Source organism: Emydura macquarii, unplaced genomic scaffold (assembly GCF_026122565.2).
Source record: "Emydura macquarii macquarii isolate MOO-44397 ecotype Brisbane River unplaced genomic scaffold, CSIRO-AGI_Emac_v2 contig_2805, whole genome shotgun sequence".
NCBI classification, from domain to species: domain Eukaryota; kingdom Metazoa; phylum Chordata; order Testudines; family Chelidae; genus Emydura; species Emydura macquarii.
Genome location: NW_027132942.1, coordinates 2,008,562 through 2,028,640, shown reverse-complemented (window position 1 = coordinate 2,028,640; position 20,079 = coordinate 2,008,562). Strand labels below are relative to the sequence as shown.

The window sequence follows — 20,079 nt, the reverse complement described above, 5'->3', positions numbered from 1 at the left end:
ACACTCTGCAACACGTCTCAGTCAGTTTGCAGCCACTAGTGTGACTCAGCAACTCACTGAGAGTTTTACTGGGTGCAGCTACAGACAATTGAACTTAGTGCGGGACTCCTAGGTTCTAATCCTAGCTCTGCCTCCGACTCAGTAATAAACCGCTCCGTGCCTCCATTTCCCCATTTGTAAAAAGGGAGTCAAAATTTTTGCCTGCCTCTTTAAAGCGTTATGAGCTCTATGGGTGTAAATACTAGAGATAAGTACAGCACTGTCTGTGTCTGCCTCAGTAGACGGGAAGGGGAATCAGGAATCTTCCAAAGGGACTGTATGGAGCTTTCAGGGAAAACCACCCCATTCATTTTCCACACAGCCTAATTGTAGGCAAGCTCTGTGAGACCACCCAGCCCACGTGATGGGCAATGCACAATCATTCTGCAGTGTCTTGTCTAGTTTTAGTTTCTGAAATACAAGGCCATGAGACAGAGTCAAGTCCTCGCCTGGCTACATCCGAGCCTCATCTCCAGGCAGGCAGGCTCTGGTATCCCAGCAAGAATCTAGAGGCTGCCATTCACCCACTGGGGTCCTCTCAAGGAAGCAGAGCTGGGGAGTTGGGAAGCAGCTGCTCCCCATTTAAGAGAAGCTGATGGGTCTCAGTTAAAGTGGATATAGCTACCACAGTGAGAAGCACATTGTATCAGTGCCTGAAATAATTCCTGCCTCTCCACCCCACACCCATCGTCACTCTGCCAAGCCCTGCCTCATTAGCAGAGCTAACCTCCGCCCCTCCATCAGTCCCTGCAGCCCCTTTTCATTTCCATTGCTACTCTCTGGACTCCCACCAGGTTGGGAATATTGTTCTGGTAAGGAGATGCCCAGTGCTCCAGTATGATTGCTGGGATCTTACCAGAGTCACCTACAGAGGGACCACTCTCAGCACGCTGCACCAGTCTTTTTGGCAGCCATCCGCTGTTGCAAAATCATGCTAAAGGTGGCATCCACTCTCACCACACTAGGTCTCTAGCAGGGTCACCACTGCCCAGCTTCACTGTCCCCTTGAGTGTGGGAACTGGGATTATGCTTCCCCAAATGCACAAACTGAATGGCAATGGAGCACTTTCTGATCTCTGTCTGTCCCCGATGACTCACCTGACTGCTGCTACTCCCAGTTTAGCACAACAATGCATTTCATTAACGGGCTAGTTATTTCCTCTACCGGCTGTTCAAACCAGCCCTAACACTGAACTCTGCCATACTGCACTAGACATCTCTGCCCAAATCAGTACCATCTTCCTTTGCTGCCCACTTTTCATGATAAGCAATACTGGTATCTTGGAGAAGGGTAGGGGGCAGGGAAAGGTTAGTGGTATCTATGCCTCCCTCCTCTTTCACAGACCCTTGGACTCCTCCTCTCCTCTCACTCATCACTTGACATTCCAGGTCCATCAGGCAGTGCAGTAAAGGTGTCAAGCGCACACTTCTCTCATCTTCTCATCATCCAATTCTTATCTAACACACCCCATTACTTCCTCTTGCCTCCCGCCCCCACTGCAATCAAGTCATTGTTATAAAATCAGAGTCATTACATAGGAAACCTTTATTTAAAACACCCCAGATGTGCAAAGCCTGAACAATGGGAATGGCAGGATTTTATGCCACAGCCTCACTCCATTTCAGCTGTCTTCTCCTGCATTAAAGCAATTTTCCCTTTATGATTGATATGAAAACTGTGTTCCAAGAATGGAGCTTTTTAGACCATTTCAATTGCCTGATTGGAAAGGGATTCACCAGCGCACCTGGCAAACTCAGCTGCCACTTAGAGGCTTCATGGACTCTTATCTGACGGAGCAGATTTATGATCAGTTACTAGGGATCTGTTCCCCACCCAGGCAGCGAGGGCAGAACAGGTCTCCATATACATGCCCAGCACTTTACCTAACAAAGAGAACAAAAGTTACAACCCAAAGCTCAGGGATACACAGCCCAATCCGTTTCTTCCAGAGAGTATTTGAAAGTCAGTGGAGACTCTGCATGCCTGATAACAGCTGTGCAGAACCCACCTCTCTCCACAAGGGGATGGATCTCTTTGGGCCTCTGTAACATCCCTTCAACCCCAGCTGCCCAAGTGGCTGACAGCTCAGACGAGGAGCCTGTCCATTTTGGGAGGCCAATTCCCTTTCCACCTTTAATTTGTTTTCTTATTTGACAGAAGGGGGTTTTCTTTGGCTAAGCATTAAAGATCACTCAGATTAAGTTCAGGCAGACTGTCCGACAGGTCACTGCTGAGATCGTCATCGGACATGCTTCCAGCCTTCTCCTGGGGGGTGCTTTCCTCCAGCTCCAGGCTTGGCGTGGAGATGTCTTTGGATCCTACAGACACATGACAGAGGAGTTAGCCACACTCTGGACTCTGAGGCTCAAGTCATCATCAATTTAGGAAAACAGCCCCATGGTAAATTGCAGCCCCTGATCATGACCTCCCTGTAACTACAGAGTGAGGGCAAAGCTGATCTGCACCTGCTGTAGAGTTACCAATGAACTCCAAACAATGCCCATTCATCATCCAGTGAGGCAGATACAAATCGTAGCAAACACACTGACAACATCGGTTTGACTAATTTGTATTGGCATATATAGTTTAATCATGGCCTCCTGCCTCCTAGCCAGCTGCCAATACAGTCTTTGGGCACCCCTACTATAATTCCGATCATGGCCTCTGGGTGCTACTAGGATATCCTATATTAGTAGTAGTAAATATTTATAACTAGCTTCCTATTATGAAATGATGCATGTTATCAGACACTGGGCTTTGCTGATCAAATGTTAAACACGATCCCTGGCATGTGCCTGCAAGTAATATTGGAGAAGGGAATTTAACCACTTGATGTGTCATGGGGAGATTGCTCAGGGAACATTCTAACAGCAACTGGACATGTTACAACTGCCTCTGCAAAGATGTTAATTCTAGCAGCTTTACTAGCAAAGACTGACTCAGCAGGATTAGTACTTAGAAAAAACAGAACACAAGGCAGCTTCATATGCCTTAAAGCCCCCATTCATGAGAATCTTATGCATCTTACTGAACTAGGGCATGAATTTCCTTTAAAAGAATATTAATCCTTTTGTTCCTGGACCTGGGAATTCCCCCAAGGCCAAGTGTTAATGCAAACACAAGGGTCTTAAACATCCTGAAGCAATGTTCAAATCCAAAGGGATAAACAGTTTGGAAGATGAGCCTTTTTGGAAGAAAAAAAAATCAGTGATTTTCACCTTCCTAATCTCACTGGCCAAGTGTCAGCACCAAACCATACATGAAGTGACATTAAAATCTGACCTCCTGGCACCACTGGGGAATTCTAGGTAGTAGTGGTAATAGTAGTAATATTATAACTGGCCCTTATATTCCAGCTTAATGTTACCCTGAGACAAGTCTGGAAGGTAGGATCAACAACAGACATGCACACACGTCCCTGCCAGTCTTTGGCAAGGCAGCACTGCCCATAGGGCACCACAGTTTTAACCATCATCTAATTGTTTTGGATGCCAGCGTCACAGGTCCAGTCAAGTGCCTCTCTTGGCGACTCACCAGACCGTTTTAAGCCTCCAAAGTCTGAACAGAAACCATGTACTGTCCCTATCTTGGGGCCTCTAGGCTCACTCTCAGGATGCAGATCCACTATCTAGCACACTCTCCTGACAGCTGTGATTATTCAGCCCACTGCCCAGCCCCTGGGAAACAGTAGTGGCCATTCAGGCTTTTCTTCCTTTTCCTCCTCCTCCACCCACAGCTGAAACACTTCCTCTCCCAGAACACGAGCCATGTAGCTTTCTGGGTCAACAATTTACTTCTTCAAGGAGCATATGTTAGGAGTAATATGAAACGCACAGGTACTTTGCAAAGAATTCTAACAAAACTGCTCATTGCTTAACTGCACAGGAAATGCACAGATCAATACAAACAATAAATCCTACACGCATTTCCCTGCCTCAGTTTCCTCACCACTACACAGCATTCTTTGGGCTGGGATCAGAGTCCTCGGGGGTTGTCCAAGATCCTTCTGCTGCAGTGCCTGGCTTGCTTTCTGAAACATGTAGCCTTCTCTCCCCAACTCACCTCTTTGACTCTGGCTGGTCTATCTCCTTCCCCTCTCCTGCCCCAAACTCCCCATGAGGCTCTCATAGGCTGTTTAAACCCCACCATTCTCACTTCTGTCTTTGTCCTGTTGCTGGTAATTTTCCATTCTCTCCAATTCCCCCCACTCCTTGCAGACAAATTGGGGAAAATATCTTCTGGTCTCAACTAACCTATTGTCATTCAGGTGTTTCCACCTGGATATGCAGTCATTAAATTCTAACCACCCACCATTGTTCCTGGTCTGAAGAGACATGACAACCATGGTGGATCTGCTATTTACGTACTGGTGTTCCATGATACACAAATTTCTTAACAAGGTCACAGTAATCATTTCATAAGCTGTGCAGATGGATTTCCCAAAGCATCGCAGTCAGCTTTCTAGATTCCCCTTGTCAGATTAGAGAACAAGCAGCATAAGGTGCTTTGGTACAGGGCAAAGTGCAGTTCTACAGTGCAGACCACAAACAGCCTCAATCTTTAGTACACGGCTTGGACAGACTAGACACCAGTATGCAAAGGGAGGCCTCTGGGACACTGCATGCTGGGAGATGATGTCCCTTCTCAGGGCTGCCCCCTCAACAGTACAAATGTGAGTCTGCAAGGTGCTCTATTTTATGCAAAATAATACTTCTGCTTACATAGCACCTTCCACCTGATTAGGCCTGACAACATACAGACAAGGAAACTAAGCCCTGAAAAGTAAGTCTGTTAGCAAGCGGAGAGCTGCCATTAGAACCAAGTAGTCTGACTCCCATACCAATACTCTGACCATTAGACCATGCTGCCAGCCATTTTTGGGTGTCAAATACATACACCTAAATTGGGCACGGCCTAGGGCTCCTGTCAAATTGGGAGTGTGATCTTAGTTTGGGCATCGCAAATACTGAAACACTTTTAGGGATCCAAAATAGGGACTGGGCATACAAAGAGATTCCCCCACCCCAAGGCAGCCACACATCTAATACCACATTCCCACTGAAAACTATATTCTTAGGATATCAAGGTCTCCCAAGACAGCCACACTCCTCATACCTTTAGGCTCCTTAATCTCTGTGGTGCTGGAGAGCTCATCCGAGCTGACATCTGTGAGACTGAGCTCAGAGGCAGAATCGTCACACAGGGAAGAAGAAAACGTCTCCTCCTCTCTAAAATCATTGCTTCCCTCTAAGAGAGACATGCCAACAAGCAGGGTAAGTCAAGAGCTGAGCTCATGGTTAAAGACCACGGGCCTGATTCCCCACTGCCTTCACTTTGTGCTGTCACTGAATCCTGGGCAATACAACCATTCTGGTTTCATAGCATTGTAGCCCTACTCTGTACTGGTGCAAATAACTGAACAAAGGGATGTAGAGCCAGACCCTGAATCATGGAAACCTAGACTGGATGTGCGCTAGACACATGCTGAACATGCTCTGGAGGCAATGCCTCTGCACGGAACTCTCCCATCTCTGACTCTGTGATTAAAGACAAATCAAGCAGGATCATAGGAGAGATGAAGAAAACAGAGAAGCCAGCCAGATTCTTGGCTGTGCCTGACCCATAATCTTTTCCCACTAATTTATTTACTGATTCCCAGTAATTTATCTGGAGAGGGAATCCAATAAAGTGACACTACTAGAGTTCTCAGAACTCTATGCCCCACTTACAGCCAAGACTTCCAAGGCTTTCAGGCATGGAGCCTGGAAGCCCTGATATGGCAGGACTGCCCAGAGTCACAGATCCTGGAAAGCCCTCTGCTCCTTGTCCCCCAGGCAGTCAGCATGGTGAGGCTACCCTAGAACCACAGATCCTGGGAGCTTCAGCAACCCACCAGGAAACCAGGCAGGTTTCCACTGGAACCTGTGATTCGATGCAAATTTGTCTAACCCAAGATGCTTCCACAAAACATTTTGGATTCAACAAACCAGCATTTGCCAACAGAACTCTATTTTGTCATAAAATTCACAACCAGCTCTACCCAAGAGGAGTAGAATCACTTACTCTCATCAACACTTTCCTTTCCTACAGGCTTCTCTTCCACGTGCAGGTTTTTCAGTTGGTCTTTCAGGTCAGTGACCGTGAATCTGATTGAAACAAAACCCAACAACAGTGATTAGTGCCAGGGACAGAAACACCTACCAGGAGAAAGACAAATTCATTCTTGGAATTTTCTGCAATGAGGGATTTTGGCAAACTCATGGTTCAAGGTGGATTCAACTCTGCTGAGCAACTTATTCTATGCAGAGTGGTAGGCAGAGGGGTAAGGGCGGTGACCTGAGGCTTCTACAGAAAGGGAAAGAGAATCAATATTTAATTACAGAACTGCAGTTAAATCTCATTATTGGAGATTACTCATTGAGTTAACATAACCTCCATTATGGGTTATTATAGTACAGGAGGCAAGTTTGGTTTCTGATGTCAGAGCACATTTATTAAGGAGATTCTACTAACAGAGCCATGCCTAGCCAAGGATGTTTTCATTAATATTTTCCACTACGAACACTAATAGTTATTTATAGATTTTTGGTCAGGGAGAAAGATAAGAGGGGTATCAGAAGAGAGAACAAGAAGTCAGGACACTAGGGTTCCAATCCCAGCTTTGTTACTGTTCTTTCCCCATCTGTAACATGAGGGGTAATATCATCATATGCACCTCGCTTGGGTAATGGAGGAGGAAGATGAGAATGAATTGTGTCTGAAAAGGCCTCTGAGATCCTGGGCTGGAAAGCACTAGGGAAGTGCATAATGTTTGTACTGTCATTCCCCACCAGCGTCCCTGAAAGGCCCTGTATCACAAGGAAAGACCGGGACACAACCCCCTGCAGAGCCAGCCAATGCTGTACTGGCCATCAGATGGGGGCACTGCCAAACGATGTGAAGAGCTCATCCCCGCAGAGGCCAAGCATGCATCTTCAGCGTCCTGGTTCAATTCTATATCTGCATCCAACTAAGTGGGTTTCTGTCCACAAAAGCTTATGCCCAAATAAATCTGTTAGTCTTTCAGGTGCCACAGGACTCTCGCTGTTTTGCTAAAAACAGACTAACACGGCCACCCCTCTGGAACTCATATGTGCAATAGTTATTGTTTGCCTTCCTAGGCTCCTACCATCCCACAGTTTCAGTTGGATAATGTATGCTTCACCTCCTGCCCCAATCTGTTTAACAGCCAACACCAATGCTTTTCAAGAGCCTATCGGGTCAACCCGAGTAGTGACAGCAGTGCAGTGGTGGGGGAAGCAATCCCTGGTGTCACCATGCTGCACAGTGTTTTGAGATTCTTCAGGACGAATGGCACACTATGGCATTGCTTGGCATTGACTTACCTGCTATATCTCTGGAGAACACAGGGATTTCAAATAAAGACCTTTCAGGAGCAAATATTTAATAAACAGTCCCAGCCCTGCTGTATTGCAAAGGTCTTCAGTATCAGCCTGATGTCAATGAACAGAGATGAATGAATGGAAGGGAGGTCGGGGGCACGCCACTGAGGGAACACTGCCTGCCAAATGAAGGGGTGGCAGGCGCTCCTGTGACACATTATCCCTTTGTGGCACCAGGATGTGTGGGAAGGGGAGTGGGGGGAGGAGGAGAACACACAAAATCCCCAGCTATGCCCAAGTCAGCTCTGGTGCCTGTCAGATACTCCAGGGCCAACTGGGGTTGGAAAGGCAAGGGCACAATTAAAGAAACGGTAGTACAGAATTAAGAATCATTGACAGGGAAGTGCAAATGTCACTGTCCTCTCCAGAGAAGAGGCCAGAGCATGCAATATCCAGCTGAGTGGAAATCACAGCCAAAAGGCAGAGCCAGTTCCCTTTCTCACCATGTTCCATCAATGGGTATGTGACAACACAGGAAAGCAAAAGGAGAGCCGGGCGACGCAGGGAAGAGCCGAGGTTTAAGGGACACGTGCAAAGAAAGATACAGGCTGGACAGGATTGTTGTTGTTCTGTGCTTATGTGGTGGTGGAGCTGGGCCAATCAAGGCAGAAGAGTTAGTTATGACATTGACTTAAAGACAAAGGACAGAGGCAGAGTAGAAAGGGAACAGTGGAAACACACTGGAACTACACACACAGCTTCCTATATTCCCCCACACTTTTGCCACAGAAAAACTGTCATGACTTCTGGGTGTAAGAGAGACCCTATCTGGGAATATTTTGAAGAAATTCCTTCTCTGGGTAAAAACGGAAAACATGTCAAGTGTAAGCAGTGCAAGATGATGATGCAGGGCCTAGCTGCATGAATGAAATATCATAGTAAAAACTGCTTATTGGGAGACAGTGATGTGGATGAAGATGTGGATGTATCTGAAGAACAATGTAGATTAACTGGTTAGTAACTTAAATAATTCACTTTGCAATGCATCATACTTCAAGACTCTCTCTATGCCTTTTAGTATAAGTGTGATTTAACAAGTAAATTCCCAAGCTGTTTGCTATGTTGGATGTTGCTAGAAAAAAAAGTTTAGTTTAACTAATCTTTATGGCTTGTTTAATTAGTTACCTAGGTTTAGAATCTATCACCCAAGTATATGGTACAGAAAGCTGCAGTAAGAGAAATCTAGAGTTGCCAGTTGGCACTGGGTGTTATTTTCTTATTTTATATTACATAATACATGCCCCTTATTTTGGGGCATCATGGCCACAGACCATAATGGTGATGCCATAAATCTATTCCCTATTTTACTTCAGCATAACTCAGCTTTCCCAAGCTTTTCCCTATCCTATACTTGTTTTCTCAAAAAACAGAAGTGCCAGTGAGTTCTATGGGGCTTACTCCAAAATTAAGTGCACTCTAAGTTCAGTCAGTCTTAGTTTTTTTGGTAATTTGGAATTGGATCTGCATCCTTGCTGAAAAAAATGTAAATGGTTAACTGAATAATAGAGTGAGAAGAACTGAGAAGAATGACTATTCAAAATCATTTTTTAATTTTGTTTCAGGATCCCATTTAAACATAAGAGACTTTGACTGTGACTGTCTAACTGCAACAACTTCAGAGTCATCCATTGGTGCTTTTAGCAGCAGTATTGAAAAATGTATTTTAGACAACGAAGTATCAGTAGCAAGCAAAAGATTTCAATCATCCAGTAAAACCACCACCATGGATGAGTTTGTAGTAAGGACCAGCAAATACCAACAAGACACCATAGATGAAAAGATTAGTCGGTTCATTTATGCCACTAATTCTCCTTTTCGCATTGTTAACAATAAACACTTCATTGACATGGTTGAGTCCTTATGGCCAGCTACACTCCACCTGGTAGAGCAGACATTGGTGGAAGGTTGCAAGAGACAGTGTATGAGAAGGAACTGGAACTGTGTGCAAGAAATACTGAGGGGAAATTTGCCAGTTTAGGCCTTGATGGGTGGAGCAATGTACATAATGATCCAGTAATATGTGCCTGTGTGACAACAGAAGATGGGGTTGCATATCTTTCAGAAACAATAGATACATTGAGAAATGCCCACACAATAGAATATTTTTTAAAAGTGGCAGTGAAAGCTGTAATAAACTGCAAACAAAAATTCAACTGTCACGTGCGCAGTTTTGTCACAAACAATGCTGCAAACATGGCAAAGATGAGAAGATGCTTAGAAGAAGAAACGGAAGGATGCTCCTTAACAACATATGGCTGCAGTGCCCATTTAATGCATCTTTTAGCTAAAGACTTAAAGACTTAAATATAGCTGAGGTTAGTCCTGCTAATATAGCTGAGGTTAGTCCTGCTTTGAGCAGGGGGTTGGACTAGATGACCTCCTGAGGTCCCTTCCAACTCTAATATTCTATGATACGTCTTCTCCAGGAATAAAAGAAAATGTTGTTGAAGTCGCAAAATACTTCTGTAACAACCATTTTGTTTCAGCTTCACTGAAGAGAGCAGGAGGATCCAAACTAATTCTCCCTCAAAATGTTCGATGGAATTCTGTGGTTGATTGTTTTGAACAATTTATTAAGAACTGGCTTATTCTCATAAAACTTTGTCAAGAAATCCGTGATAAAATAGATGGAAGTATCTCATCCAAAGTATCTAACATTGGATTAAAGAGGAACATAGAGGATATGGTCAGTATACTAAGCCCTATACCCACAGCCTTAAACAAACTTCGGAGAAATTGTTGCTCCATTGCTGATGCTGTCGAAATTTGGAAGGCACTTCAAGAGACATTGAAGAAAGAAATACCTCACCAGAAAATTAAACTGCGGGCAATAAAGAAGCAAATGGATCAAGCAACTAACTCCACCTCATTTTCTTGTGAACATTCTCAACCCCAGATATAAAGGTAGATGCCTAACTTCTGAAGAAGATGCTGCTGCCATAGCAAATTAAAAAAATTAAAAATTAAAAAAAATTAAAAAATTTAAAAAAAAAGTTTAAGGACAGCCATCAGCTGGCAACTCAGGAGACTGCTGCAATTGCTGCTAATGTGAAACATTTATATAACATTTAAGATTTAATTTAATAAAATATAAGTGCTATTGTGTTTGTGTGTGAAATTTAGTTCTTACCATTCCTAATGTACTGCTGCTGCATTTGCAGCTTGACACAGGTAATGAGTATTATGTACTATTTCCTAAATCAATAAAAATCAAGTTATCTAAAATATTACAGAAAGTATACCCTCCTAAATGTTGTAAAATGCTGTATTGAGTTGTAAATTAACATGTTTTAGTGATCAGATTTGCACCATAGTTTAAGAAATATGTGAAGTAGTATCAGTGGGAAACTTGATTTAAATCAATGATTTTCTCTTGATGATTTAAATCAATCCACCTGGTTGGGGGGTCCTCTCCAAGGCAGCAGGCAAGCTTGAACTGTAGCTGCCTATGTTCTGGAACCTCCAGGGCTGGCAGTCCAGCACTTATGCATTAAAAAAGGGGAATACCTCATTGGCCAAGATGCTGGATTGCCAACCCTGGAGATGGCGGTTACCTGTCCACCAAACAGATGTAGTGACAGCTTCCCCAACACTGCCTCAATAACAGGACTCAACCATGACCTGTAGAAGCTCCTTCTAGGAGCAAGAGGGGAATTCAGCTCTGGCTTCTCTGAGGGTGCAAGCAAAGGGTCTATTAGTTCTAGTTGTGATGTGGACGCCTGCCTACTAACAACTGGGCTGATGTTCCTTTCAGCTCCTTTCACAGAGAGGCACTGAGCAGTCAGACAGCAGCACACACACTTGTGCCATTCACACGTGGTTTGTGTTGAAATACAAAGAGCTGCACTTGCAGCTCATTTGCCAAGCTCAGTTGGGTGGGGAATGCACCCCACAGCCAGCAATGCCTGGTGTGTGCACACACGTACCATACCTCCCACGAGACCCTGGGAAGGTGCATTTCCCCTACCTGATGTGGCCGAGCTCCTGCTGGGTGCTCCGCGTCGCCAACCTGGCTTTGTCCAAGTCATCAGATTGAGCTTTGTGACTGTTCATCAAATCTTCCAGCATCTGAGGATGACATGGGACAGTCAGTCACTGCCAAAAGGGCTCCCTCACAGACAGCCTGTGATTCTACACAGCCCAGCAGAACATGCATGTGTGATTTGCTCTCCGTATGGGCCTACAACTGCTTGGAAAAAGCACAGCTGACACAAAACACGCTAACCATGGCAATGAGCACATTGTCTTTCCAACACAGAAGGCAGCAGGTGCACTTATGTCCCTTTACAGTTTGGTGTGCCCAGATCAAGATGGAGTACAGCATGCTAGGACCTGTACCCCTTGACCCAGACTCCTGATTGGAAATTAGGGCCACGCTGTAGATCTCTGCTGTCCATGTTCGGCCCACGGGCGGCATTTTGGCCAACCCTAATGAATAAAAACACCAATCAATTGAAAAACATGCCCCCAGAATCTCTTGGGCAGCAGGTTATGGGACCACCTGAGCAAAAGCGCCATACAGCAGGGGATTTCTAAAAGGGTTAGAAGGCTGCTGCTAGCTGAGAAGTATAGCGAGGGCTGATCGTTGGCTCTGGTGTATTTTAGGCCCTTCACAATTCTGCCTCTCCCAACTTGTCCATGTGTTTCCCACCGTGTTATCCCTTCTCTCCCTCTTCTCTCCCAACTGTCCACCTCAACCACAAATGTCTTAGCACGTTATACATGGAATGCCCTCCATGAAGTGACCTATAAGGGCAATATCTTTTGTTCCAAATCCCTCCTACTTCTGCTGTGACACCTACAAGAAACCAACCAAGTCCTGATGGCTATGATGGGGATGGTCAGAAAACTTATAGATATATATATTTGCTTTTTTCTACAAATATGAACACTTGTATATATTTTGAATATACTCTTGTCCCCCACCCTTTATATATCACTTGTCTTCTTATATTTTAGCTCTTTGGGCCAGGGACTGTGTTTATATAACATCTTGCACAATGGATCTCCTGCTTGAGGCATCTCGGCACTACTGCAATATCAATATTAAATAAAAATAAGTCATCCGCTGCAGACTGTAACCATACTGATCTTAGTTTTCTACATGGCACCTAGCTACCCATGTGATGGGTGTCTTAGAAATAATGTGAGAGTGCCAGTATTGTTAGATAAACACTCAAAATACACAGGAAAGATAATTGCTACAGTTGGGTCTCACTATTGAGTCTCAGTGTTTAATTTCATTGACAAGGCCCTTTATAAACAGAGATTACAGTGACCACTCCCATAATTCCAGGTGCAAACAGGAGCTGGTTCTTTCCTAAGGAATAAATACTAAAATCTGAAGCACACTGGAAAACACAGTAATATCTTGGTGTTTACTAATGTAACACCATGTTAGACCATGTTAATGCAGCAAGCCTGAGAAATAATGGCTCTGCCATATGGGAACAGATCATCAAATCCATGATCTTTTCTCCAGCCTTCAGAGGAAGATATAAAACTCCCATGAATCTCCTGGATAATTCTGCAGTACTACGCAAAGAGAAGATATTCTTCCTGCCCCCAGCTGGTGATCAGTATGTGCCAGAGGCATAAGGATTGACAGCCTGTGTCATTTTTTACTCTAGCTCCTTGCAATGTAGATGCTATTCATAACATGTGCCTACCCCCTCTTTTAAAAATTTTACTAAAAAATTTTCTGTCATCTGGAAGCAGTTCCACAGGTTATCAAGTCATCCCATGCTTTAAAAATGCATGTAATGATTTTACCTGGAGATGATGAACCTGTGTAAAGCAATGTACCTTGCAATATCGACTCTGAGTTCTCTTAATTTCACCAGTTTCAGACATCTGGTTGAATAGATCCTCCTCCTGTCGGTCTAAGAAGGAAAGCAATCTAACTTTACACGGGCAGACACAGTGAACTGGGTTTGTTTTGGCCAAGGAGCTTAGTCATATAGCAGAATCTACTTCTATTCTGTGCCTGATTTTTAATAGTCAGCTCAGCATTCACTTTTCTCTGTGCATATTCAGCCAAAAGCTCAGCAGGCACCTCTCATGCCAGGACTACATTCTACAAAGGAACCCATGTGAACAGCAGGAGCAGCTGCCAGATATCCATGGGCATCATATACAATGCCCAGGTCTATTACTTTCACAGGTATATAATAGGCACAAATCGGAAAGCTGTTATTGACACAGAGCCTTTAACATGCAGTTCTATACTGAAAAATGACTGAAAACGAGATTGGGGGTCCCCATTTATTGCTGTTCAGTGACTATATTCAGATTATTATAAGTAAAAAGATTGTTATATTCCTTTCCCCCCACTCTGTGTCTTGTCTATTCAGATTGTAAACTCTCTGGGTCAGGGACTGACCCTTGCTATGTATTTGTACCGCACCTACACAATGGGGACTTGATCTTGGCTGGGAACTTTCAGCCTTACTAGAATGCAAAAGAGTTGCTGCAGTAAACTCATCCTGGCATCTGAGAGTCAAGCTAGGTTCCTTCTGTTTCATGTATCACTGGTAGTTACCAAAGATCCTGCAACTCAAATTGTGCCCTCGGTTACATGTGGGACACCTAACTGCCTCCAGAGAAGTTGCTGCAGTATAGGGAGGGCAGAAATTAGTCCACAATTGGAAATTCTGTTTATGATTCATGAGCCAGAATAGAAACCAGCTCCCTCTTCCATGGTTATGTCAGCTCTGCACCTATTATAGGAATGAAGTAGTTAAAACTTAGTTAACTACAAACAGATGACCTGACTGAGTGGTGGCTTATGAGTATGAAGAGGTCATTTTTACCAGTAGCTTTGAAGAGTAGAGATGCAGTTTGATAATCTAGGACCAAGGTATTTTCAGGACTGTTCCTGGCCTATGCCTGGCCAAGGTAACAGACATCCCAGAGCATCCTTGAGAAAGGCCAATAATAATAATGCCACCCAGCTCTCACATAGCACTTTTCAGCAGGAGATCTCAAAGCACTTTACAAAAGAGGTCAGTATCATCATCAATTCCCTCCCTCCCCCTCTTGCCTCTCTAAGAATGGGGTGGGGGTGAAGTTTAGAAAACAGTTACAGAAGTGTATTGCAATGCACCAAACATTCACTGAGTGGATCCCATCTCTCAAAGTACCACAATGCAACAGACACAGTCAGACAGAGCGGGGAGACCCTGTGTATGTTCCCCTCCCACCACTCTGCCAATGCCCTGGTTGGAGTCTGTGCATGTTCCCACACTTCCCCTCCAGCTCTGCAATTCATCACAGTATCCCCTACTCTTCCATTCCTGAGCAAACTGTCCATTACAACAAATAACATGATGCTCCCAACTGCAGACTGCTTCCCTCCCCATTCCAGTCATCTGTCAGGGACACATGGCAGACACCCCCATTGGGAGTAGTTCAGAGCAACACTCACTGAGTTTGTGCTTCAATTGTTCCACCTCTCTCCTCACACATTCGTATTCTTGCCACAGGAGCTTTTTGCTAAAATAAAAGTGAGAGACAGGCTTACCCCATGCAGAAAGGAAGCAACAGCCTTAATTCCTATACCCAAGAGGCCATGAGGCCTCAGAGCTGACCTCTCATGCATCTCCTGCGTGACGCTGGAGCTGGAGCCCAGATCCGGGGTGCAATCTCCATCCGGCTGGTGAAACACTTGCTGTCGCAGATTACGAAGCTCACTCTTCAGCCCTTCCATTCTTCGCCCCAGCAGGGACTCCAAGCCACTGTGAGGGTTGTTCTGCAATCGATTAACCTCCTCTGCAACAGCAAGCAAAAGGGCAGAAAATGATTAGACATCAGCCTGCAAAGGGGAAGGGTGGGGCTGGATAACACACCATATGATGGTCACATAAGTCAGTTCACTGCTGATGTAAGGTGCTGGACTGACAGCCCAGGGCACTAGGGGCTTCTGCTAATCCCCTGAAAATCAGTGCCAATTCAAGAGCTCTCTTCACCACTCTGCCAGCACACTCCAGGGTCATGAGGGGAGTTCAGTCTTCATGGCCTATTCTGAACAACTGATACTCTTGGGTACAATACGTGAGAGATGCAAACCAAGAGTTCAAACCTCTGAGCCAACAACCTACAAGCATCTGTACCAACAGATGTAGGGGTTGTGTTCTGTAAGCGTTAGAGCAAAGGACTACGAGTTGGGACACCAAGGTTCTACTCTAGGTTTGAGCTCTATATGTTCAGCGGAGAAGAGGACTGGACTGTCCCCCTTTGAGGAGCTGCACTCACAGCCTGTTGACTCATCAACAGGACCCCAAACAGTCAGGTGGGGAGAAATCTCTGAACATCCCAAAATGACTGCAAAGCCAAGTGATTCTTCAATACCTTCCAGAGTATGGATCCGCTGCTGCTGGAGCTCCTTCTCCTGCTTCAGTCGATTTACAGACTGGGTAAGGGACTCGATGACCTAGGAGAAGAGCAGGACAAGAAAAAGTCTCATGTGGAAATAATTTAGCCCAGGGAAGAACTCAGTTGCTTTGTGCAAGCCAGTTCCATTTCAGAAGCTGGGAATGCTGTGGGGCACCTAGAGACTGACTCTAAAGCAACCACATTCGGCTGAACAGGATAGAGGGGCTCTCAAGGAATCTCCTATGACCCTCCTTGTTGGAAGGATGAAGGCTGTGATGAGGGATAGGGTAGACGATTCAGAGATCAAAGAGATGAAGGGACCCCCCACAGACAGCAAAGGAAAGTTAGTGCTCCTTGGAGGTTACTTTGCCTTAAAGGACACATGAGCCAGCAGATCAAGTGTCCCTGCAGTTTCAGCCATGGACTGGCAGGAACTGGGGATGCTGCAGAGGCAACACACTCTTAAACCAGGGTGATGGGGAGAGAAAGGAAAACCTCAAATCTTCATGTGGAGACCTTTTCAGCTGTCTCAAAGAGCAACATGCATTGGCTCAATGTCATCAGAGCTTTGGAGTTACCTTAGCTTGCGAATGCAGCTGACTGCTGATGGCTGCAAGCTCCTCTGTTGCCATCCTGCAGTGTGGAAGACTTGAGCAGGTAGGACACAGTTGCCGAGATCCAGCGAGAGACTCATCAAATGCAACGTTCTCAGTGCTTATTCTGTCAAGCAGCAAATCCACTAAGAGATCAAAAGCAACAGAAGTTACTAGGGCTGCAGGGAAGGGAACCCACTTGTTTGCCACACTGTTAAACTTGCCTCAGCTAGTGCCCAAGGCAGAAAACTTGGAAAAGGCCAAACTGCAGTTTTAAAAAGCAGACACTAGATTATTTCTTATCTCTGCTTGAATGATGTAATCACACGTAGAGTCATTAGAACAGGCAAGTCTGCCCACCCTGGAAACACTGTGGAGATAACTAACCAGAGGGGCTTGAAATGGCCATTGCTTTGCTACATGGGTACAGACGCAGCCTGGATTTTAAACTCAGAGCATCAACAGCTCTCAGAAAATAAAAATAAAGACTGGTATAAATCTTCCATTCAAGACAGAGCAACAACTCATGATTGTACAACACAATGGTTTTTCCTACAGAACCTCAATGCTATGGAGCTAACTGCTTTTAGAAATGCCTGAGACAAACTGGTTGTTACCTTTGGAAGAGATGCTGGTCGTGTTCAGACGCTGCTGTAATAGAGAAAGAGAAACCAAATGAAGTGGTAAAGACACTAACACTCGTGTGCTCTCACAAAGGGGCAGTGGAAAGTTACACACATAGGAAGGAGTAGTAGGGTACCTCATACTGCTTTCTTAACACTACAGGACAGATTAGGAAGTTCCTTCACGTTCTCAGTGGTGACCCCTCAAGTCAACTAAGTTGCAACAACAGTTATTAAGTGAGGAGTGAACAGGGGAACAGAGGGGTGAGGTATGTGGGGCAAATCCAGGAGGGAAGGAAACAGTTGAAACTAATGAATTCAGTGACATCCTATGATCTGTGTTATACAGAAGGTCAGACTAGATTATCAAAAATGTCCCTTCTGACATTTTAATCTATGAAAAATGTTCACAAAAGACCTGTTTTTAATTATAAGAGAGAATTTCTATATTAAATACATAAGGATAGTCACAGAACTTGGAAAATCCAATCAGCACTCCTAGAGCTCTTTACCATTTCTAGCCAGGCTGAAATTGCAGTGTAAGTGGGTCCCTTCCCCTTTGACTATTTAGGAGCAGCACCAGTAGCTTTGAAATATTTGTACCACTAGCACCCTCAATAGCCCATAATCTCCCATTTTATAGCTAGGGAGAACAGAGGCAGAGTTCAGGGCCTTGTCCAAACAGTAAATCAGTACAGAAGTGTGAACAGAACTCAGCAATTCCAAAGCACAGTTCCCCACTCTAAGCATTTGACCACACCCCTGTAATGTTATTGCTGCCTTCTCTATAACACAGCCCCCTGCCATGGCTCTAACAACAACAAAATAATACAGCTCAGAGCTGTACTTCCAACTTCCCACAAATTGGCTCCCTTGTCATGTTAATCCCTGCTTGTATAGGGTGGAGATTGCAGCAAGGCCTGACAACCTAGATGCTCATCTGATGGTTTTTAAAGAAAACTATTTGCATTTATCCAGAACAGCACACCCCTTCCTCTGAACTGTTGTGTAATAAAGTTTCTGTAGGGATGACAGAATAATCTCTCTTGACAAAGGATCCAACTTTATTGGGGAAGTCAAGAGAATCTCTCTTCACTAAAAGGACAAAAATGAGTTTTACAGAAAACCTTGAAGATGTAATTTCTATAGGTATCTGCAGTAAACATGGAGGTGGATTTTATTTTGGCCAAGAGGCCTGGATTGTAAGGTTTGCAAACAGTGGACACCAATCCAGTTCTAGAATTTGCTTATTACACAGGAATTAGGAGCTTCTTCTCAGTCCAGTGCCCTATCTATGCTGCATCCCCATTTCATTCCTTTTCTCTTAATTATGGTCTTGGATCACCCTAAGAATCACTCCTCCTCCTGGGCATTTACATCCTTGAAATATTTGCAGAAGCATTTCCATTTTCATTCCTTCTAGGAACACTGAAGCCTTGATAGCACCAATCTGGCACTGAAAGACCTGCATGAAAGTCATTTTTCAACTGAATCCAACTATTAACATGAAAAATTCAACCAGTCTTTGAGGGTAGGGAAGCCTGAAACAGTTACACTAGCCAAAGCAGCTAAAGAAATCAGTCCTGGTGAATTCACCTACAGCAATGCTACCAACATAGCTCAAGGAATTCAGAACTTGTTTAAACAGGACTTTCCTGAAGTGACAGTCTAAGCAACAAGTAAGAGAGGACAATGCAGCTGAACTTGCCTTTATTTTAGCCACGTTGCTGTCTGTTGCAGTCAGTATGGAGTAGAGCCGGGTGTCCCAGTTCATGTGGCTGGTAGGCAGATGCTTTTAACGGTTTACCAATGCCAAAGTCACCTAGAATCAACTCTTGGTGTATAAAGCTGAGAGATAGAACAGAGCCCAATGGAGTGAAGATAGTTGGATTCACCTGCAAAAGCACCAAAGAGATTTTCTCCCCATACAGCCTAAACTCCTCTCACAGTCAAAATATACATGTATGGGTCAGAGAAATAAATGGGAGGATGCAGCCCTGAGGACACCATGCAGGAGCTAGAAACTCAGAGACTCCTATAAAATCCACACCCAGAACAGGTCTTATGAGGTAGGCTTTCTGATGGAGGCTCAGGGCAGAGCCCAGTGCAGAAGCAGACTTTCATACAGACCATCTCTTAGTGCCAAGCACAGCACCCTGCCATAGTTCTGGTGCTGAAGGAACCCCCACCTCGCCCTCAGAGAGGGGAGATGAAGGAGACAGGGGAGCCCAGGGTTCCTACCACCTACACAGAAGTCTGCCAGGTGGTATTAGGGTGTTTTTGGTTGGGGGGTGGTCAGCCCCCCAACCATGGGGCATGAGGCCTCAGAAGGGTCTGAGGAACTGCCAGTGGAGGGGGGCTGGCAAGGGGGTGAGTTGGGGTCTCTAGAGAGGTATGGAGGGGGGGCTGGCAGAGAGGCTCTGGGGAGGTATCCAGGGGGTGGGGCAGAGAACATGGCAAAGGGTCAGAGTGGGGGAGCTCTGGGAGGGCTAGCAGAGAGGTGGGGCAGGGGGCTCTAGAGAGGTGTGGAGGAGGGGCTGGCAGAGGGATGCTGTGGCGGTATCCAGGGATGGGGTGGGGCGAGGTGCGTGGCCGTAGCGGAGGGTCAGAATGTGGGGCTCTGGGGAGGTGTTAGGGGGAGGACTGCATACGGACGGGGGGAAGGGGCTCTGGGAAGCTGGGGCAGCCTGGCGAGGAGGCGCTGGGGACTCAGGTGTCGAGGGCCGCAGCCCGGCAGAGAGGCGGGGCGGGGGCTCGAGTCCCAGCCGCGATACCGGGCTCGGGCTCGGGGGGTGCCGGAAGGCCCAGGACCAAGAGAAGGTCCCGCTACCGGCGCCGCAGACTCCCGAACCTGGCACGCAGTTCCCGAGGCGCCAGAGCCCTTGGGGACCAGCAGCCGGACTCGTCTCTCGCCCTCCCTCCGAGTCCCCGGACCCCGTCCCGTGACCGTCCCTCCGGTCGCCGAGGCTAAACTTTCAAACACGCATAATAACCGCCGCCAGCGCGAC

At 45.6% G+C, this 20,079-nt stretch overlaps 1 protein-coding gene across 1 annotated transcript; it reads right to left on the bottom strand.

Annotated features, from left to right (window-relative positions):
• Positions 1 to 1,566: 1,566 nt before the first annotated feature.
• LOC137166146 (uncharacterized) lies at positions 1,567 to 20,031 on the bottom strand. Its single transcript, XM_067567771.1, has 12 exons — positions 19,923 to 20,031; positions 18,780 to 18,966; positions 17,066 to 17,099; positions 16,434 to 16,594; positions 15,832 to 15,913; positions 15,072 to 15,252; positions 14,909 to 14,976; positions 13,288 to 13,364; positions 11,450 to 11,550; positions 6,104 to 6,186; positions 5,156 to 5,287; positions 1,567 to 2,358 (listed from the first exon to the last, which is right to left on the bottom strand). Exons 2-12 carry the CDS (start codon positions 18,843 to 18,845, stop codon positions 2,222 to 2,224), a joined length of 1,122 nt encoding a protein of 373 aa, XP_067423872.1. The 5' UTR covers positions 18,846 to 18,966; positions 19,923 to 20,031; the 3' UTR covers positions 1,567 to 2,221.
• Positions 20,032 to 20,079: the final 48 nt, after the last annotated feature.

Coding starts and splice junctions, on each gene's coding strand:
- LOC137166146 (XM_067567771.1), bottom strand. CDS start 18,845: ATGAACTGGGACACCCGGCTCTACTCCATACTGACTGCAACAGACAGC. Junction 15,253..15,831: donor GCGGATCCATACTCTGGAAG/GTATTGAAGAAT, acceptor TTGCTGTTGCAG/AGGAGGTTAATCGATTGCAG. Junction 11,551..13,287: donor CTCAGAGTCGATATTGCAAG/GTACATTGCTTT, acceptor TGTCATCCTCAG/ATGCTGGAAGATTTGATGAA.